Source organism: Aotus nancymaae, unplaced genomic scaffold, assembly GCF_030222135.1.
Source record: "Aotus nancymaae isolate 86718 unplaced genomic scaffold, 86718_ANA_hifiasm-v0.15.2.pri h1tg000008l, whole genome shotgun sequence".
Classification (NCBI taxonomy): domain Eukaryota; kingdom Metazoa; phylum Chordata; class Mammalia; order Primates; family Aotidae; genus Aotus; species Aotus nancymaae.
This window is the reverse complement of record NW_026988419.1, coordinates 33,118,792-33,132,819: the sequence shown is the minus strand read 5'-3', so window position 1 is coordinate 33,132,819 and position 14,028 is coordinate 33,118,792. Positions and strand designations below refer to the sequence as shown.

Below are 14,028 nucleotides of genomic sequence, written 5' to 3'. Positions count from 1 at the left end.
CTAGTAAGAATGATGCTTGTTTTATATATAAATAAGTAAGGTATATATTTTTCCTGCAGTCCCTCTTTGATTGAGCTTTTTAAATAAAAATAATGCTAAATAATGCAAGTATTTTTTTAGTAGGATGATGATGTGGTCTTTTTAGGTGTCTTAGCATGATTATTTATTTTAGTAACTTCCTAATTTTACATTTCTGTAATAAAGTTGAGAAATGATTTATTTTTCTTTTAAAGTGCTGCTGAATTCCTTTTTGCCAATTTTGTTTAGGATTTTTCTTTTGTTATAAGTGAGGACTCTGAAGATTTTTTTTTCTATACATAGAAAAAAAAATAAGACCGTACAGTCTTTAGGCATTGATAAAAATGTTATATATGCTAAGCTCATAAAAATAATTTGGATGTTTTACTTTTCCTATGTTCTGGAAAAGTGACACAGTATTAGAATTGTTTTTCTTTAAAGGTATGGTAGAGTTATTCTGTGAAACCATCTGGACCTGGGACTTTTTTGATAAGAGTGATAGTAGCTTTTTGTTGACTTTATTTATTCTATGGATATTGGTCCCCTTAGGAAAATGTCATTCTCTGTTTTGTTTTTAGTTTTATTAAATTATCTTTCCTTAGAAAGTTACCTGTTTCATTTAAGTTTTTAATTTATGCTCACAGAGTTGACCAAAGTAATCTGTCATTATTCTTTTAATTTTGTCTGTGTTGTATTTCTTCAGTCGATTCATTTTGTGTATTTGGGCTTTTATTTGTCTTCTTTTTCCTGCACTATCTTAGATTGCTGTGGTTTTTCTATTTTATTTTATTCTTTTAAAAGAACCATCTTAAAAAAATAAAAAGAACTGTCTTTCTAATTTAATTCTAATTTATGTTTGATGTTTCATTAATTTTTTGCTTTTATCTTTAATAAGTTCTTTTGCCTTTTTGTGGTTCATTGTTACTTTTCTAACTTTGAGCCAATGCTTTTTTTTGTTTGTTTGTTAACTGTAGGTAAGATGCCATTTCTCTCTCAATACTTTCATTTTTTAAATTCTCTTAAGTTTTGAGAATTTTGACTTTGATGTGTTTTGCCATGAATTTCCTTGGATTTCTTTTTGGGGTTCACTCAGACTCTTGAATTTGTAGGTTCATGTCTTTATCATGTTTGGAAAAATTTTCAGCCATTATGTCTCCAAATACTTTTCCAGTCCTGCCCTCTTTCTCTTTGTCCTTTTCTTCTAGGACTCTGATGACAAGAATGTTTTATCTTTTTCGCTGTTCCACAAATCCCTGGCCCTCTGTTATTTCATTATTATTATTATTATTATTATTATTATTATTATTATTTATTTTTTTGAGACAGAGTTTTGCTCTTGTTGCCCAGGCTGCAGTGCAATGGCATGATCTCGGCTCACTGCAACCTCTGCCTCCTGGGTTTAAGCGATTCTCCTGCCTCAGCCTTCCTAGTAGCTGGGATTACAGGCATGAGCCATGATGCCCAGCTAATTTTGTATTTTTAGTAGAGACGGGGTTTCTCCATGTTGGTTGGGCTGGTTCCGAACTCTTGACCTCAGGTAATTTGCCTACCTCAGCCTCCCAAAGTACTAGGATTACAGGCATGAGCCACCGCACCCAGCTCCTGTTATTTTTTTCAGTCTCTTTTCTCTCTTGTTCAGTTTGGATAATTTTTATTGTTCTATCTCCAAGTTCACAGATTTTTTTTCTCCCTTTTGTTTTCTCTGTTTTGCTGTTGAGCCCATTTAATTTATTTTATTTGGTTATATTTTCAGTTCTGAGCTTTATTTGGCTCTTTACATTTATTTGTTTGCTGAGATGTTCCAATTTTTTCATTTGTTTTAAGCATGTTAGTAATTGCTTGTTGAAGCATTTTTATGATACTTGTTTTAAAATCTTTGTCATATGATTCCAACATTTGTGTCATCTCAGTGTTGGTATCTATAGTCCTTTCTCATTCTAATATAGATTACCTGATTTTTGATATGATGAGTGACTGATTTTCGATTATATTTTGGACATATTATGTGCATTATAAGACATTGGATCTTATTTGCATCTTCTGTTTAAGCAGACCTCCTTTGACACTACACTGGTGGTAAGGGGAGGTGCTGCCTACTGCCAAGTAGGGAATGAAGTTTAGACTTCCCATTCAGTCTCTGTTGACAACACTGTGATGGGGATGTATGCCTTGTAACTGATGAGTGGGGCTGGGAGTTCAGGCTAACACCACTATGGCTGGAACAGGGAAGGGCATCTGATTACTTTCATAGCCTCTGCTGATTTTAGGATGAGGAGGATAACGAAGAGGGGAGGTTGTTACTTCTGAAGAGTGATGAAAATCCTAGTTCTTTATTAAACCACTTCTGTCTCCACCATAGAGGAGAGGGAGGGGAACTCCTTCCTATCACTGAATGGGGATGTATAGCATATATACATTTTATTTTCTGTATATTATGATGTTTTTACATCTTTTAAAACATTATTGACTGGAGACACTGCCCTTCTCAGGGCTAGCCAATTCTTAGAGATAGCAAGGGGCCAGCCAGGAGCATGTCTTTTGTTTTAGTCCGTTTGCTGCTGCTATAAGAGAATACCACAGACAGGGTAATTGGTCGTTTTCTTTTTTCATTTGAGATTTCATTCTCTAAAAAGACTGCGTAATTTATAGAGAACAGAGATTGATTTGGTTCACAGTTCCGAACACTGGGAAGTCTAAGAGCATGATGGTGACATTTGGCATGGGTCATCCCATGGCAGAAGGTAGAAGGGCAAGAAAGCGTGCAAGACAGAAAAGGAGGCCAGACTCCTATAACTAACCCACTCCTGCAGTAACAGCATTAATCCATTCATGAGGGCAGAGCCCTTATGACCTAATTACCTCTAAAGGTCCTGCCTCTTAATACCACCACAATGGTAATTCAGTTTCAACATGAGTTTTGGAGGAGACATTCAAACCATAGCACTTTTGATATGCAAGCTAACTAATCCAGAGCCATACCTCCCCTGTCTGGCCCTTATATCTCAGGAGGCAATCATGCTCTGCTTTGATTGTCTCTGGGTCAGGTACTAAGCATCCAGGGACCTATCTCTCCTATGTCTTAAAGCTTGCCAAAATTATTCAAACTAGCCAATTCTAGACTATTCACCCTGTCCTGCCTTGCCTTTCCTATGGAAACTCTGATAGGCCCTGGCCTAAACCTTTCCCTCGTTCTCATCTTCTGCTCCTGACCACCCTAGTGTCTTTTTCTCTGTGGCTCTGCATGGCCTGCTGTACCTCTTGTCTCTAGGACCTGTGAGTATAATAAACTTTATTTTTTCCTGAGAGTCCCTGCCTTCTTTTAATGACTGCACTCAACTGACCATATCATAAAAAGAATATGAAACAGGATGGAGATCCAGTTGTCCTCCAGTGACATTGCTGGATGGGGATGTACTCTTTAACACTGGGCTATCCCATGCCTTTTCTGATGGTACGCCTGATTTGGAAGACAGTTCCCTTGTTATAGCCTGGTGAGTGTGGAAGTTTAGGTTCCCCATTTGACCTTTGTGCTTTGGTCAAAAATTAATTGACCAAATATATGTGAATCCATTTCTGGACTTTCTGTTCTATGTCATTGTTCTATTTTTCTGTCATTATGCTATTACTACACTGTCTTAATTACTGTAACCCTCTAAATTTTTTTTTCAATTTTTTAAAATTTTTTTTAGCTATTCTAGGTCTTTTGCATTTTCATTTAAAATTAGCTTGATAATTTGGCGCTGTACCCTTGTTTCTATTACAGCTTAGCTCTGTAATAAAAAACATGGTTGTGTGTTGCCTAATTTTCTGGTCTTTATTAAATAATTAAAACATGTTTGTATCTGAAAATTGAGAAATACGGATAAGCAAAAATATAAAACATATATTAAAATCACCAAATTTTTAATTTTTAAAAGCCATTTAAAAGATGTATTATAAAATTCAATAAAATATTATATAATACATATGTACCCATGAACATATTGCATATATCTAAAGATATTGTATATGTGTAGGTATACTCATATGTGTTTATTCCTACACATAGAAGAACGCTGTGGTTATATACTAAAATATTGGCACTGATTGTCTTTAGTTGGCATGATTCAGGATGAACTGTGTTTTAACCTTATTATCACATTATTCTCATTAAACTATTAAAGGCAAATGGAAGAATTGTTCTTTTACTATTGATGTCATTGTATAATTTGGTACCGTTATAACTAACGTAATTTAATAAGGTTAAAAACTTTCAATTTTCTTTATTCTTTTCAAAAATAGTTCCATCAGAGTTCCTTTCTACTGTCAGCTAGCAAGAAGAAACGAATTAGTAAACAATGCATGTTGATGCGTCTTCCATTCGCAAGGTAAGTATGTCCTTGAATTACACTAGTTCAGAGTATGTAGATTTTATATAACACAATCTGTTTGTGTGTATTGCACAATGTTCAGCATAATCAACCTATAGTTATCTACTAAGGTAGAAATGAGGTGGTTTGTAGTGTCGTGCTGTAGGTTATGTCTCTAGGACTTCAAGGAAATTTACCTAATCCCTAAACCAAGTTTGTTTGTAATGTCTTGCCACTTTTCAGTTCTCTTTTTTCTTTTCATCTAGTTGACTTCTGGCCTCATATTGATTTTTGCTGGATAAATCTGATAACTGTTTCTACCTTTATTATCTTGTGTACTGTCCTAAGCTTTAAAATTAACTTTCGTCTTTGCTCTTCTCCTCCTGTCCACAATTCTTATTTTTGATTAATTTGATTATAAGTCATAGAAAGCATCCTATTTCAAATCTATCATTTTAAAAGTCAGTGAAGCCCAGAGAGGTTAAATGATTGAATGAATTGATAGCATTGACCAAAGTCCTCTTGTCTCTTTTAGACAATTTTCTTTCTATTATATATAACTTATAGATTTAGTGATTTTACTTAAGTGCACAAGTAAAGGCACTTATATATTAAAATGGTATCTGTGCCATAGTAAAAATCTTTCTATTCATTCTATTTTGTTCCATTGATTTGCCTATTATGTGTGTTATTACCATTTTGTAACAGTACATTTTAACTGTTGTAATTTTAAAATAGTAAATTTTGTTGTTTATTAGATCCTTAGTAGTTTTTCAGAAGTATGTTGTCATTATGCACACATTGTTTCATATAGATATGCAAATCAAGTGTGAACTTGTTTTCCAAAAAATTGTATTGTATATTTTTAAGTGAACTTTTGTTTAAAGTGTATTATACACATTAGAACATGGTGGATTTTCAGCAAGTGAACACTGTTGTATAATGAATACTCAGAACAAGAAGCAGAATATTACCAATATCTCAGATACTTCCTTGTGTCCCTTTCTAGTCACTACCCACTACCCAACACCTACCCAAGGATAAATATTATAGTGACTTCTAATTATAGATTGATTAATTTTGCATGGTTTTGAACTTCATATAATGAAATCATACAGTATGTATGCTTGTCTCTGGCTTCTTTTGCCCAGCATTATGTTTGTGAGATTCATCCATATTGCTGTATGTAGCTGTAAATTATTTGTTCTCATTGCTGTGTAGATTATACTACAATGTATTCATTCTTCTTATGGTGAACATTTTGTTGGTTTTCCAGTTTGTTTGTTTTTTGAGGTAGAGTCTTGCTCTGTCACCCAAGCTGGGGTGCAGTGGCATGATCTTAGCTCACTGCAACCTCCACCTCCTGGGTTCAAGTGATCCTCCTGCCTCAGCAGTAGTTGGGCTTACAGGCACCCACCACCCTGCTTGGCTAATTTTTGTATTTTTAATAGGGACAGGATTTCACCATGTTGGCCAGGCTGGTCTCAAACTCCTGACCTCAAGTGATCCTCCCTCCTCGGCCTCTGAAAGTGCTGGGATTATAGGCATGAGCCACTGCCCCTGACCTGGTTTTCTAGTTTTGATCTATTACAAATAGGGCTGCCATGTATCTGCCTTTTGATGAAGTTATGTACACATTTCTGTTAGATATACACTGCAGAGTAGAATTACTGGGGAAATAGGGAGATATATATAAATCTCTTTGGCTTCAGGAGAAACTGCTAAGTAGTTTTCTAAAGGAGTTATACCAATTTACATTATTACTAACAGCATATAAGAATTCCTGTTGTTCTGTATCTTTAACAATTCTTGTTACTGTCTGTCCTTTTCATTTTAGCCTTTTGGGGTATGTGTAGTGGTATCATGTTGAGGTTTTATTTTTAATTTTCCTGATAAGAAGTTCAGCATCTGTTCATATGTTTAATTTCTATTGGGTTATCTGTCATATTTTTTAAGGAGTTCTTTTATATATACATATTTTTTGTATGTGAGACAGTGTCTCACTTTGTCTCCTAGCATGGAGTGCAGTGGTGCAGTCTCAGCTCACTGCAGCCTTGACCTCTCGGGCTCAAGTAATCCTCCCACCTCAGTCCCCCGGGTAGCTGGGACTATAGGCACATGCCACCATGTCCAGCTAATTTTTGTACTTTTTGTAGAGACAGGGTTTTGTTATGTTGCCCAGGCTAGTCTAGAACTCCTGAGCTCAAGTGATCTACCCACCTGAGCCTCTCAAACTGCTAGGATTACAGGTGTGAGCCACCATGCCTGGCATATTCTTTGTTTATCTTCTACTCTGTGGCTTGTCACTTTGCTCTCTTAATGGTGTCTTTAGGTGAACAGAAGCTCTTTTTTTTTTTTCCTAGCAAACAATATTCTATCCTAGAACAGAAGCTCTTTATGAAATCCAACTGTTTGTGTTGTGGGGAGGTGTGTGTCTTCTGCCTCACCCACCTTTTGGTTACTAATTTCTGTGTCCTTTTAAGAAAATATTGGTTCTGGTTTTAAAATGGCAGTGTAAGATAAGCTGGCTTCTCTTGCCCCAACAAAAAAACAAAAACAAATATACAGTGCCAAGATCTTCCACCAGCGATAGCCCAGAGCTCAAGCTAGATGAGATACTTCCTGGGGCCAAAGAAAGGTAGAAAAACTCTGAGCAGGTGGTAGAAAGAGCTACACTTCCACATCTGCAATACCCCTCCCTCCCATTCTGCCAGGCACCTACTATGTGGAAAATCTACCCTCAACTCACAATTTCTATACTGGAAAAAGCAAAATTGAAGTGGTCAACCAGCTTCCCAACTTCAGTTCCCTTGTCAGGAGACTTGTCCTTGCCTTAACTGATGGATAGCATTGTGACTGCCTGAAGGGAGAAATATTCCTGAGGACAGGCAGAGATAAACAAGCAAGGCTAGACATCCCCAGCCCAGAAACTCTGCTCTGTAACTCAGCCAAAGGAAGTACCAAATGAGAGTAGTTGTAGCGGGTATATTCCCCTGGTCCCCTGGGTGTGAATTCCTAGCCAGCCTTCCCACACTGCTGTCTTAAACCCTTTGGGACCTCCCTCATTTGGGACAGGCAGTGGTCAAACCATTTACTAGCTCCAAGGTAAACCTGGGTTGAAGGTGCCACCTAGAGCCAAAAAGGAGGCAGCAAACTAGCAGTAAAGATTTGCTAAGCAGATATAGTCAGTAAAATTCAAAACAAACTGGACAAAGCAGACTGGAATAAATAATCCTTCAAAGCAAAGACATAGACATATACTCACAAAAAACTACAGCAAACAAGGAACTATGACCTTCCCAAAAGGACAAAAAGCAGAAATTTAGTGATTCTAATGAAGTGGCAATTTGTGAGTTCTTAGACCAAGAGTTCTAAATAGTAGTTTTCAGTAAACTCAGTGATCTCCAAGATAACACAAAAAAGCAGCTCAGAAATTTATCAGAGAAATTTAACAAAGAGATTAAAATAATTTAAAAAGTCAAACAGAAATCTTGGAACTGAGAAATACATTTACTGAACTATACAACTCTTTAGAGGTTCTTAATAGCAGAATGAACCAAGCAGAGGAAAGAATCAGTGAGCTTTAAGACTGCCTATTTGAAAATATACAGTCAGAGGATAAAAAAATAAAATAGAAGGAAAAGGAATAAATAGTTACCTACAAGATACTGAAAATTACCCCCAAAGGACCAAATCTGAGAATTATTAGTGTTTAAGAGATAGCTGAGCATGAGCAAGGGTTAGGAAGCCTATTCAAAGAAATAATAACAGAAAACTTGTCAAGACATGAGAAAGATTTACATATCCAGATAAAGGAAAGCCTGAGAACACCAGACAGATTCAATCCAAATAAGACTACGCCAAGGTATATAATAATCAAACTCTCAAAGGACAAGGACAAAGAGAAGATCCTAAAAGTGATGAGAGATAAGAAGCAAATAACATATAAAGGAGCTCCAATTCATGGAGCAACAGACTTCTCCACAGAAATCATGCAGGCTAGGAGGGAGTAGAACAACATTTTCAAAGCATTCAAACAACAACAAAAAAAAACTGACACCCAAGAATATTTTGTCCAACAAAATGGTCATGCAAATTTGAAGGAGAGATAAAGTCTAACAAAAGCTGAGGAAATTCACCACCACCAAGACCCACGTTGCAAGAAATGCTAAAGGGAGTTCTTTGAAAGAAAAAGACACTAACATGCAAAAGGAAACTTTTTTGTTGTTGTTGTTGTATAAATAAAATAAATATATATTTTATTGCATTTGAGGTTTTGGGGTACACATGAAGAACAAGCAAGATTGTTGCATAGGTACATACATGGCAATGTGATTTGCTGCCTTCCTCCCCATCACCTATATCTGGCATTTCTCTCCATGTTATCCCTCCCCAACTCCCAACCCCCTGCTGTCCCTCCCCTATTTCCCCCTGACAGACCCCAGTGTGTGATGCTCCCCTCCCTGTGTCCATGTGTTCTCATTGTTCAACATCCTCCTATGAGTAAGAACATGCAGTGTTTGATTTTCTGTTCTTGTGTCAGTTTGCTGAGAATGATGTTTTCCGGGTTTATCCATGTCCATACATAGGACACAAACTCATCATTTTTTATGGCTGCATAGTATTCCATGGTGTATATGTGCCACATTTTCCCTGTCCAGTCTATCATTGATGGGCATTTGGGTTGGTTCCAACTCTTTGCTATTGTAAACAATGCCACATAGAACATTCGTGTGCATGTGTCCTTATAATAGAATGATTTATAATCCTTTGGATATATACCCAGTAATGGGATTGCTGGGTCAAATGGAATATCTATTTCTAGGTCCTCGAGGAATCACCACACTGTCTTCCACAATGGTTGAACTAATTTGCACTCCCACCAACACTGTAAAAATGTTCCTGTTTCTCCACATCCTCTCCAGCATCTGTTGTCTCCAGATTTTTTAATGATTGTCATTCTAACTGGTGTGAGATGATATCTCAATGTAGTTTTGATTTGCATTTCTCTAATGACCAGTGATGATGAGCATTTTTTCATATGTTTGTTGGCCTCATATACGTCTTCTTCTGTAAAGTGTCTGTTAATATCATTTGCCCAATTTTGAATGGGATTGTTCGTTTTTTTCTTGTAAATCTGTTTTAGTTCTTTGTACATTCTGGATATTAGCCCTTTGTCAGATGGGTAGATTGCAAAAATTTTTTCCCATTCTGTTGGTTGCTGGTTCACTCTAATGATTGTTTCTTTTGCTGTGCAGAAGCTCTGGAGTTTAATTAGGTCCCATTTGTCTATTTTGGCTCTTGTTACCAATGCTTTTGGTGTTTTGGTTATGAAGTCCTTGCCTATGCTTATGTCCTGAATGGTTTTGCCTAGGTTTTCTTCTAGGGTTTTTATGATGTTAGGTCTTATGTTTAAGTCTTTAATCCATCTGGAGTTAATTTTAGTGTAAGGTGTCAGGAAGGGGTCCAGTTTCTGCTTTCTGCACATGGCTAGCCAGCTTTGCCAACATCATTTATTAAACAGAGAATCCTTTCCCCATTGCTTATTTTTGTCAGGTTTGTCAAAGATCAGATGGTTGAAGATGTGTGGTGTTGCCTCTGAGGCCTCTGTTCTGTTCCATTGGTCTGTATCTCTGTTTTGGTACCAGTACCATGCTGTTTTGATTACTGTTGCCTTGCAGTATAGTTTGAAGTCAGGTAGTGTGATGCCTCCAGCTTTGTTCTTTTTGCTTAGAATTGACTTGGCTATATGGACTCTCTTTTGGTTCCATATGAAGTTTAAGGTGGTTTTTTCCAGTTTTGTGAAGAAGGTCATTGGTAGCTTGATGGGGATAGCATTGAATCTATAAATTACTTTGGGTAGTATGTCCATTTTCATGATATTGATTCTTCCTAACCATGAGCATGGAATGTTTCTCCATCTATGTGTCTTTTATTTCTTTGAGCAGTGGTTTGTAGTTCTCCTCGAAGAGGTCCTTTTTTAGTTAGTTGTATTCCTAGGTATTTTATTCTCTTTGTAGCAATTGTGAATGGCAGTTCATTCTTGATTTGGCTCTCTTTAAGTCTGTTATTGGTGTATAGGAATGCTTGTGATTTTTGCACATTGATTTTATATACTGAGACTTTGCTGAAGTTGCTTATCAGTTTCAGGAGATTTTGGACTGAGATGATGGGGTCTTCTAAATATACAATCATGTCGTCTGCAAATAGAGACAATTTGTCTTCCTCCTTTCCTAATTAAATACTCTTTATTTCTTTTTCTTGCCTGATTGCTCTGGCTAGAACTTCCAGTACTATATTGAATAGGAGTGGTGAGAGAGGGCATCCTTGTCTAGTGCCAGATTTCAAAGGGAATGCTTCCAGTTTTTGCCCATTCAGTAGGATACTGGCTGTGGGTTTGTCATAAATAGATTTTATTATTTTGAGATACGTTCTGTCAATACCTAGTTTATTGAGAGTTTCTAGCATAAAGGGCTGCTGAATTTTGTCAAAGACTTTCTCTGCATCTATTGAGATAATCATGTGGTTTTTGTCTTTCATTCTGTTTATATGGTGAGTTATGTTTATATACTTGCATATGTTGAACCAGCCTTGCATCCCTGGGATGAAACCTACTTGATCGTGATGGGTAAGCTTTTTGATGTGCTGTTGTAATCAGTTTGCCTGTATTTTATTGAAGATTTTTGCATCTATGGTCATCATGGATATTGGCCTGAAGTTTTCTTTTCTGTTGAGTCTTTGCTGGGTTTTGGTATCAGGATGATGTTTGTCTCATAAATGATTTGGGAAGGATTCCCTCTTTTTGGATTGTTTGTAATAGTTTCAGAAGGAGTGGTACCAGCTCCTCTTTGTATGTCTGGGAGAATTCGGCTCTGAACCCATCTGAATCTAGGCTTTTTTTGGTTGGTAGGCTATTAATTGCTGCCTCAACTTCAGCCTTTGTTATTGGCCTATTCAGGGTTTCGACTTCTTCCAGGTTTACTGGTTTATGTGCATATAGTTGTTTGTAGTAATCTCTGATAGTGGTTTGTATTTCTGTGGAATCTGTGGTGATATCCCCTTTATTGTTTTTTTATTGTGTCTATTTGGTCTCTTTTCTTTTTTAATAATCTGGCTAGTGGTCTGTCTGCTTTGTTGGTCTTTTCAAAAAACCAGCTCCCGGATTTATAGATTTTTTGAAGGGTTTTTTGTGTCTCTATCTCCTTCAGTTCTGCTCTGATCTTAGTTATTTCTTGTCTTCTGCTAGGTTTTGAGTTTTTTTATCTTGCTCTTCTAGCTCCTTCAGTTTTGATGATAGGGTGTTGATTTTAGATCTTTCCTTGCCTCTCATGTGGGCATTTATGGCTATATATTTTCCTCTAGACACTGCTTTAAATGTGTCCCAGAGATTCTGGTATGTTGTGTCTTCGTTCTCATTGGTTTTGAAGAACATCTTTATTTCTGCCTTCATTTCGTTGTTTATCCAGTCAACATTAAAGAGCCAGTTGTTCAGTTTCCATGAAGCTGTGCAGTTCTGAGTTAGTTTCTGAATTCTGAGTTCTAACTTGATTGCACTATGGTCTGCGAGACTGTTTGTTATGATTTCCATTATTTTACATTTGCTGAGGAGTGATTTACTTCCAATTATGCAGTCAGTTTTAGAGTAGGTGTGATGTGCTGCTGAGAATAATGTATGTTGTGTGGATTTGGGGTGGAAAGTTCTGTAAATGTTTGCTTGGTCCAGGTCTGAGTTCAAGTCCTTGATACCCTTGTTAATTTTCTGTCTCGTTGATCTGTCTAATATTGACAGTGGAGTGTTAAAATCTCCCACTATTATTGTGTGGGAGTCTAAGTCTCTTTGTAAGTCATTAAGAACTTGATTTATGTATCTGGGTGCTCCTGTATTGGGTACATATATATTTAGGATCGTTAGCTCTTCTTGTTGCATTGATCCTTTTACCATTATGTAATGTTCTTCTTTGTCTCTTTTGATCTTTGTTGGTTTAAAGTCTATTTTATCAGAGACGAGAATTGCAACTCCTGCTTTTTTTTGCTCTCCATTTGCTTGGTAAATCTTCCTCCATCCCTTTATTTTGAGCTTATGTGTATCCTTGCACGTGAGATGGGTTTCCTGGATACAGCACACTGATAAGTTTTGGCTTTTTATCCAATTTGCCAGTCTGTGTCTTTTGATTGGGGCATTTAGTCCATTTACATTTAGGGTTAATATTGTTATGTGTGAATTTGATCCTGCCATTTTGACGCTAGCTGGTTGTTTTGCCCATTAGTTGATGCAGTTTCTTCATTGTCTCGATGCTCTTTACCAATTGTTACATTTTTGGAGTGGCTGGTACTGGTTGTTCCTTTCTAAGTTTAGTGCTTCTTTCAGGAGCTCTTGTAAAGCAGGCCTGGTAGTGATGAAATCTCTGAGTACTTGCTTGTTCGTAAAGGATTTTATTTCTCCTTCGCTTATGAAACTTAGTTTGGCTGGAGATGAGATCCTAGGTTAAAAGTTCTTCTCCTTAAGGATGTTGAATATTGGTCCCCACTCTCTTCTGGCTTGTTAGGGTTTCTGCTGTGAGTCTGATGTGCTTCCCTTTGTGGGTGAGCCGACCTTTCTCTCTGGCTGCCCTTAGCATTTTCTCCTTCATTTCAGCCCTGTCGAATCTGACAATTATGTGCCTTGAGGTTGCTCTTCTTGAGGAATATCTTTGTGGTGTTCTCTGTATTTCCTGGACTTGAATATTGGCCTGCCTTGCTAGGTTGGGGAAATTCTCCTGGATAATTTCCTGAAGAGTGTTTTCCAGCTTGGATTCATTCTCTCCGTCACATTCAGGTACACCTATCAAACGTAGATTAAGTCTTTTCACATAATCCCATATTTCTTGGAGGCTTTGTTCGTTTCATTTTACTCTTTATTCTCTAATCTTGCCTTCTCGTTTTATTTCATTGAGTTGATCTTTGACCTCTGATATCCTTTCTTCTGTTTTGTCAGATTAGCTATTGAAACTTGTGTATGCTTCGTGAAGTTCTCATGTTGTGTTTTTCAGCTCCATCAATTCACTTATGTTCCTCTCTAAGCTGTTTATTCTCGTTAGCACTTCGTCAAACCTTTTTTCAAGGTTCTTAGTTTCTTTGCATTAGGTTAGAACATGTTCTTTTAGCTCAGAGAAGTTTCTTATTACCCACCTTCTGAAGCCTGTTTCTGTCAATTCATCAGACTCATTCTCCATCCAGCCTTGTTCCCTTGCTGGTGAGGAGTTGTGATCCCTTGAAGGAGGAGAGCTTTTCTGGTTTTGGGTGTTTTCATCCTTTTTTTTGCCAGTTTCTTCCCATCTTTGTGGATTTATTTACCTGTGGTCTTTGTAGTTGGTGACTTTCAGATGGGGTCTCTGAGTGGACATCCCGTTTGTTGCTGATGAAGCTATTTCTCTCTGTTTCTTAGTTTTCCTTCTAACAGTCAGGCCCCTCTGCTGTAGGACTGCTGGAGGTCCACTCCAGACCCTGCTTGCCTGGGGCTCACCTGCAGCAGCCTCCACACTCTTGTTGGATGCTGCAATCCAGAGCTCTTCCTACTCGGCCATCTTGCCAAATAACTCTCCAGAAGGAAACTTTTAAAGGTATAAAACCCACTGGTAAAATTAAGTACACAGACAAACCCAGAATACTTTGTTACTATATT

The 14,028-nt window shown here is 37.2% G+C and overlaps 1 protein-coding gene across 1 annotated transcript in view; it reads left to right on the top strand.

Moving 5' to 3' along the window:
- The window catches only part of SGO2 (shugoshin 2), a 59,740-nt gene that overhangs the window by 13,009 nt on the left and 32,703 nt on the right, over nucleotides 1-14,028 (top strand). The window contains exon 5 of the mRNA XM_012473231.2: nucleotides 4,300-4,385. Within this exon, the coding sequence (XP_012328654.2) occupies nucleotides 4,300-4,385 (86 nt within the window). The remainder of the gene's footprint in view (nucleotides 1-4,299; nucleotides 4,386-14,028) is intronic.